Raw genomic sequence first — 7,332 nt, 5'->3', positions numbered from 1 at the left:
ATGAAACTTTAAAAGGACATCCACAAAACATGTTAACTGTTGTGCGTTGACACAGTGACTGTAATATGGATCTTGGAATCGTAGTGCAAATACCTTACAGATTCATACATACTGATACAGTAGTGGCAACTGCCATATATATATATACAGTACAGAACAACCAAAAGGTACAAACGTACAAAATCTGGGTAGAAAAATAATAAACACTACCTGAAAAACATTCATCATACGAAACCGTGACAGCAGCCATCTTACTTTGGAGGTCAACAGTAGAAAATCAGCATAGGAAACAGTAGTAATAAAAATATTTATGTTCTTTATAAAAAAAACAATCATAAACATGGCAAAACAACAGTAAAATCCCCATGACCCTTTCTAGAGTGTGACTCTAGGGACACCAGCCAGTCTGAGGATCTGGGGTGGACGGGACGGAAGACATTCATTCCTTCAGTGGTCAGACTTCTGAGGGTAGGAGAGGACGGTCGCACAACCTGGAGGGAGACACGCGCACAAATAATCAGATTAGATGACAAATATCACCCATCCCTCCCTCTACCCATCTATCACAAGACACACTTCCCCATCCCTTCCCTGCCCCTAACACACACAATTTATACTGTAACTCCACACGTACATTACACGTCACAAAGAAATCTTGAATTTGAATTGGTTAAATAATGAGTTTCAACTCTGTCACAAGGGTCTGACATTAGAAACGCACCACTGTCCAAGTGAAGCGTCTTTTTGACCCCTCTTATCAAGGTCAACTGACACCACAGACGAGACACTGCCCTCTGACTCTTCACACAAGCTGGTGGCCTCTCCTGTGTTGCGGTGTGTTTGGTAGTGAATGATTACAGTAACCCCCAAAATAGCCAATAGCAGTCCTCCATGTGTGTTTTCAGGACATGTGTTTGGTGGGGTGAGGGTGCTCTCTCATGTGGTGTGGGGTGGTTGGTGGGGTGAGGGTGGTGTGGGGTGGTTGGTGGGGTGAGGGTGGTGTGGGGTGGTTGGTGGGGTGAGGGTGGTGTGGGGTGGTTGGTGGGGTGAGGGTGCTCTCTCATGTGGTGTGGGGTGGTTGGTGGGGTGAGGGTGGTGTGGGGTGGTTGGTGGGGTGTGGGTGCTCTCTCATGTGGTGTGGGGTATTTGGTGGGGTGAGGGTGGTGTGGGGTGGTTGGTGGGGTGAGGGTGGTGTGGGGTGGTTGGTGGGGTGAGGGTGCTCTCTCATGTGGTGTGGGGTGGTTGGTGGGGTGAGGGTGGTGTGGGGTGTTTGGTGGGGTGTTTGGTGGGGTGAGGGAGCTCTCTCATGTGGTGTGGGGTGGTTGGTGGGGTGAGGGTGTTCTCTCATGTGGTGTGGGGTGGTTGGTGGGGTGAGGGTGGTGTGGGGTGTTTGGTGGGGTGAGGGAGCTCTCTCATGTGGGGTGGGGTGGTTGGTGGGGTGAGGGTGGTGTGGGGTGTTTGGTGGGGTGAGGGAGCTCGTTCATGTGGGGTGGGGTGGTTGGTGGGGTGAGGGTGGTGTGGGGTGTTTGGTGGGGTGAGGGAGCTCTCTCATGTGGGGTGGGGTGGTTGGTGGGGTGAGGGGGTGTGGGTGCTCTCTCGTGTGGGGTGGTTGGTGGGGTGAGGGTGGTGTGGGGTGGTTGGTGGGGTGTGGGTGCTCCCTCATGTGGGGTATTTGGTGGGGTGAGGGCGCTCTGGTGTGGGGTGGTTGGTGGGGTGAGGGCGCTCTGGTGTGGGGTGTTTGGTGGGGTGAGGGAGCTCTCTCATGTGGTGTGGGGTGGTTGGTGGGGTGAGGGTGCTCTGGTGTGGGGTGTTCGGTGGGGTGAGGGTGCCCCACTCACTCACTCACCTGCACCGTGGAGGTAGAGGGGGGACAGGCAGCTCAGGTAGAGCCACGTCCTGTTCTCCTGCAGCCATCGCTGCCGGTAGCCAATCATATCAGGGGAGCAGATAGCCTGACCATGACTCCTCTCATCTCCTCTTGGAGGCGGGGCTAAGTAATTCATGCTAACTGGGTTGGGATATAGGGTGAATGATTACATTAACCCCCAAAATAGCCAATAGCCATAGCCAACACCCTCCATGTGTTTTAAGGGCCTTTTCGTTGGTGTGGGATTCAGACCCTGACCCTCAAAGAACTAACTATCACCGTCTTGTGCAATCAGTCACAGATGATGGATCAATTGGAAGCTATAGCGCCAAATATCAAAAGTTTATTTTTTATTTTTATTTAAAAAAAAGAATTAATTAGGGCTGCATTTATTCCTGTCAGTTGATGATAGTTAGTTTGAGTTTCATGATCGCACAGACAGTTCTCCACGGTGACAGTGCCCCCTCTCCTTCACCCTAAGGATTGTGGGTAGAGACCAACGCCACGGCGAAATGATTCTACAACCCTCATCTCCCTCCTTCCAGTGATGAGGATCCCTGATCCCACACCCCTCCACCAACACGGTGCAGCCTCCGAACACCGTCACCTCCGGTCCCTCCACCTCCCCTCCTCACCTGGACGACCCCCCCCCAGGCGCTGATGGACGTTCTCCAGGTGGTGGATGAAATCCGTCAGTGAGGGTTCCGTGTCCTGCGATGTCCCCCCGGAGCGCTCGGAGGCCGGGGCGGGGCTGGAGTACACCCTGGGAAACACAGAGCATGATGGGAAGGGAAGTGACGGCAACCGTCCTGAACGGGACCCGCAGACAGCTACCAACCGTCCGGGCGAGGAGCCATGCTAGGTTTTGTGATGAGCCGTACCTGTGGTGTAGCCTGAAGGGTGATTTGATTGGTGGAACCAGGGTTGAGGCCACACCCCTCTGCGTGGGGGGGCTGCCGTCTCTAGTGGGCGGGGAGGCGTTGTGATTGGCTCCTGAATGTTGGCGTCTCAAAACCCCAGTCCTGGATCCTGAGAGGGCCGGAGGACACAGAGACGGTTAGCAAAAAAACGTCTGAAGAAATGATTGTTTGATATTTTGCGAGGCAAATATCGAGCAGATGTCTTTTGAAGTGAACCTCTCGACACACACAAACACGCATGCACACACACACACACACACCGAGCTGACCTGTCACAAGGCCGTTCACAGTGACTGATGTGGACACGCCCCTCTTGATCGCTCTCTGCCACTTCCTGGTCAGGAACTTCAGTCTGAAGGTGAGAGAAAGAGAGACGGTGTGTTAACACACACACACACAACACACACACACCACACACACACACACACACACACACACACCTTGAGATGGCGAGGACGGCCCGGACGGCGGTCCTGAAGCGTGAGAGGGGTGTGCGTGGGCCGGGCAGCGGGGGCGTGGGGTGGGCCCCCATGCATGCGATCAGGCCCAGCGTGGCCCGCTCACAGTCCTGGAAGCTGCCCAGCAGCAGCAGCAGGTAGCGCTTCTGGTACACCAGAGACTTCCGGAAGCTCTCGGCCCTCAGGTAGCACTCGAACAGACGCTGAACCTGGGAACACGGGGGAACACGGGGGCTTCGGTTAGCGGGGTTTTAATGAGGAGACGCCCGAACCCTCTCACCCACCCAGGAGAACAGTCTGGATCGATCAGGGTGCAACGGTAAATCATACCAGACGGACAGGCCCGTCTGAGAGGAACGTTCCGGCAGCGTAGCCGACCGTCGTACCTTGCTGTTGCTGACCTCAGCGGCCACGGCGGGCCTGTTCTCCGTTTCCGCGGTGCCCTTGGCGAGCTCGTTCTCCGAGCGGCGCAGGCGTCTCTCCAGGCCGGCCAAGGCGTGTTTGAGGGCGACCCTCTCCTGGCTCAGCCCCGACACGCTGGCCGACAGCTCGCCGTTCTCCTTCAGGAGCTTCTCCACCAGCTCGGAAGACGACGACTGTGGAGACGGGAGAGAAAGAGGACGGAACTATCAGCGTTGACACAGAAATCTCTGAGAATCAACAGCGTAAAAAAGCCTTTTGTCCATTTCCTCCATGCACAGATTTCGAGGCGCGTTAATTCCTGCGTAACGGCACAGCCAACGCTCCCAAGGACAGCAGGAGATGGACGGTGGACGCGGAGCTAAAAGCAAGTGTACTGCGGGATTTAATCAAACCTTATGATTTTTTTTCTTCCTTTAAAACAAAATCTCCCAAGTGCTTACATCAGCAATGCAAGAGCAAGGTCAAACAATAATCTCACAACATCCACCTGTCAATCAACGCCATCAGCCTATCGAATCAAAAGTTGTTATAGCCCGCCCACTTGTCAATGTCCCAATAGAATTCCTCTAAACGTTATGTCCTGGCCCTAGAGCTTGTTTGAGTTGGAAATACGTCAAACTACGCAAGTTAGATCATCTCAAACGGCCACAGATGATTAATACACAAAACTTGGCAATGCTGCAAATGGAAAGGAAAGGCTTTTATGAATGAGGAATAGGGTGAATCATTACTGTGACCTCCATCGGCAAACAAACATTTATTTAAATACAAAATGATGGCCGCTTTAACCCAACTAGAACCCTAGTCCACCTACTCCAACCCCCATGTGTACCTGCTGGCTGGGCGGTGTGGAGCCAGGCTGGGTAGCGCTGGGCCTCTGGGTGCTCCTGGCCGGGTGGAGGGCCGGGTGTCTCTCTCTCTCATCTCTCTGGGTGCTCCTGGCCAGTCTCTCCCTCTCATCTCTCTGGGTGCTCCTGGCCAGTCTCTCCCTCTCATCTCTCTGGGTGCTCCTGGCCAGTCTCTCCCTCTCATCTCTCTGGGTGCTCCTGGCCAGTCTCTCGCTCTCATCTCTCTGGGTGCTCCTGGCCAGTCTCTCTCCCTCATCTCTCTGGGTGCTCCTGGCCAGTCTCTCCCTCTCATCTCTCTGGGTGCTCCTGGCCAGTCTCTCGCTCTCATCTCTCTGGGTGCTCCTGGCCAGTCTCTCTCCCTCATCTCTCTGGGTGCTCCTGGCCAGTCTCTCCCTCTCATCTCTCTGGGTGCTCCTGGCCAGTCTCTCCCTCTCATCTCTCTGGGTGCTCCTGGCCAGTCTCTCCCTCTCATCTCTCTCCAGCTCGGCCAGCGTCTGCTGCAGCCCGCGGACGCGCTGCTGGTCCTGCTGCCGCAGAAGCTCCAGCTCCCCCTGGGACACACGGAGACACGGCCACGGCTGAGCAGCCTCACACACACACACACACACACACACACCCCTACACGCCTCGCGCACACACACACACCTACACGCCTCGCGCACACACACACACCCCTACACGCCTCGCACACACACACACCCCTACACGCCTCGCACACGCACACACACACCCCTACACGCCTAGCACACACACACACACACACCCCTACACGCCTCGCACACACACACCTACACACTGACCCACACAGGTCAACAGGTCACACACAGGTCAACAGGTCACACACAGGTCAACAGGTTGCATGCTGAACACACAGGTCAACAGGTCACACACAGGTCACACACTGAACATAGAGGTCAACAGGTCACACACAGGTCAACTTTCACACACTGAACACACACAGGGCAGAGGTGGTCAACCAGCACCCCCAGGCGGGTCGGGGGTCAGTGTGAGCGAGCGGTCCTGGCAGGTCGATGTCTCACCAGTTTGCTGCAGGTCCTCTCGTGGCATCTCTCTCTCTCCGCCTGCTCCTGCCTCTCCTTCCTCCTCTCCCTCTCTCTCTGCTCCTCCCTCTCCCTCTCCTTCTCTCTCAGCAGCCCCATCTTCTCCCTCAGCTCTTTAAGCTCCGCCCCGTGGCGCCCGCAACGCTCGCGCTCAGCCTCCAGCGCGCGGCCGGCCTCCTGCTTCTGCTCCTTCAGGGTCTCCACGACGACGCGGAGGCGGGCCGCAGCCTCCTGCTCCCTCTGGGACTCCTCCCTCCTCCTGCCGTCCTCCTCCTCGCCCCGCCTCCTGCTCTGCAGCAGCTCCGCCCTCAGACCGGCCGCCGCCGCCGCCAGCTCCTCCCCTTGCGCCCGCTCCTGCGCCAGCTGGGACCGCAGGTCAGAGATGAACTTCCTGTCCCGGCCGGCGTCGGCTTCCTGTCCGCGGGCGGCGGCGTCCAGCTCGCGGCGCCAGCGCTGTCTCTCCTCGTCCAGCGTCCGGTGGGCGTCGGCCACCTGTGATTGGCCGCTGGTCAGGTTCGCCTCCATCTCCCTCAGCAGACTCTCCTGCCGGCTCCTCTCCTGTGATTGGACGTCCAGTTGGCGCTGGCGCTCCTCCAGCTGTGATTGGATGTCCAGTTGGCGCTCCTCCAGCTGTGATTGGACGTCCAGTTGGCGCTGGCGCTCCTCCAGCTGTGATTGGAGCAGCAAGCCGCGGGACTGTTCGATCTGCAGCTCTCGCCGTAGGTTGCTACTGGTCACCTTCTCTTGCTCCAGCTGACCCCGCAGGGTCACGACCTCTGACCCTCGCTGCTCTGCGGACGCTCGCACCGCCTGGGGGTTGGGGGCACAGGAAGCAGCTGGTCATTTGAAAGAGAGCTCACAAGCCAAACAAGTGTGGACACCCCGGCTGTATAGAAATGGTACTTGTGTAATTTGGAAATTAATAATTTGGAAATTGTGTATTAGAGTTTATCTGTAGCATAATCTTGGAGCTGGCAGCAACATTTCACTGTGACTGTACACGTACATTACATGTGACAAATAAAAAATCTTGAATCGTGTGTGTGTGTGTGTGTGTGCGTGCGTGTACCTCCCGTCTCTCCTCGTCCTCCCTCTCCAGGCGGAGTGTGTGTGTGTGTGTGCGTGTGCGTGTGTGTGTGTGTGCGTGCGTGTACCTCCCGTCTCTCCTCGTCCTCCCTCTCCAGGCGGAGTGTGTGTGTTCTCTCCTGCTGGAGCTCCTGGACTCTGCTCTGCTCTCTCCTCACAGCCTCCTCACTCTCCTGCACAGACAGCCTGGACAGAACACACACCGTTACACACACACACACAACACAGAACACCCCACCCCACACCCCAACACACTGTTACACACACACTGATGACATGTGAATATGGGTCTTTGTGGTGTGTCTGCATGCATGAGAGACAATGATTTGGGAATGTGTGTGTGTGTGTGTAAGTGTGTGTGTGAGAAACGGTACCCGAGTTCCTGCATGTGGTTCAGCAGCTCCTGCTGAGTGTTGAGTGTGCGTTTTTTGTGTGTGTGCGTTTTGAGAGAGAGTGTGTGTGTGTGTGTGTGTGTGTGTTAGAAAGGGTACCTGAGTTCCTGGATGTGGTTCTGTAGCTCCTGCTGAGCGCTGAGGGCGGAGCCGAGCTGCTGGCGGCTTTGTTCTAGCTCCTCCCTCAGCTGTAGCTCCGCCTCCCCGGGCTCCGCCCCCTCGGCCCTGCCGTCAACCTGCACGCAGACGCACACAAACACACAGGTCAGCACACACA

At 56.3% G+C, this 7,332-nt stretch overlaps 1 protein-coding gene across 3 annotated transcripts in view; it reads right to left on the bottom strand.

The window, feature by feature from the left end:
* The window catches only part of pcnt (pericentrin), a 39,220-nt gene continuing 31,888 nt past the window's right edge, over positions 1 to 7,332 (bottom strand). For all 3 annotated transcript variants that reach the window (XM_084450837.1, XM_084450839.1, XM_084450838.1), the window contains exons 46-55: positions 7,155 to 7,291; positions 6,732 to 6,849; positions 5,557 to 6,387; positions 4,501 to 5,067; positions 3,632 to 3,841; positions 3,228 to 3,454; positions 3,057 to 3,139; positions 2,749 to 2,896; positions 2,503 to 2,630; positions 1 to 491 (exon numbers count right to left, since the gene is read on the bottom strand). In XM_084450837.1, the coding sequence (XP_084306963.1) occupies positions 448 to 491; positions 2,503 to 2,630; positions 2,749 to 2,896; positions 3,057 to 3,139; positions 3,228 to 3,454; positions 3,632 to 3,841; positions 4,501 to 5,067; positions 5,557 to 6,387; positions 6,732 to 6,849; positions 7,155 to 7,291 (2,493 nt within the window). In that variant the 3' untranslated portion in view covers positions 1 to 447. The remainder of the gene's footprint in view (positions 492 to 2,502; positions 2,631 to 2,748; positions 2,897 to 3,056; positions 3,140 to 3,227; positions 3,455 to 3,631; positions 3,842 to 4,500; positions 5,068 to 5,556; positions 6,388 to 6,731; positions 6,850 to 7,154; positions 7,292 to 7,332) is intronic.

Source organism: Borostomias antarcticus (genome assembly GCF_949987555.1).
Source record: "Borostomias antarcticus genome assembly, chromosome: 16".
Taxonomy (NCBI): Eukaryota; Metazoa; Chordata; class Actinopteri; order Stomiiformes; family Stomiidae; genus Borostomias; species Borostomias antarcticus.
This window is presented reverse-complemented; position numbering and strand designations above follow the sequence as displayed.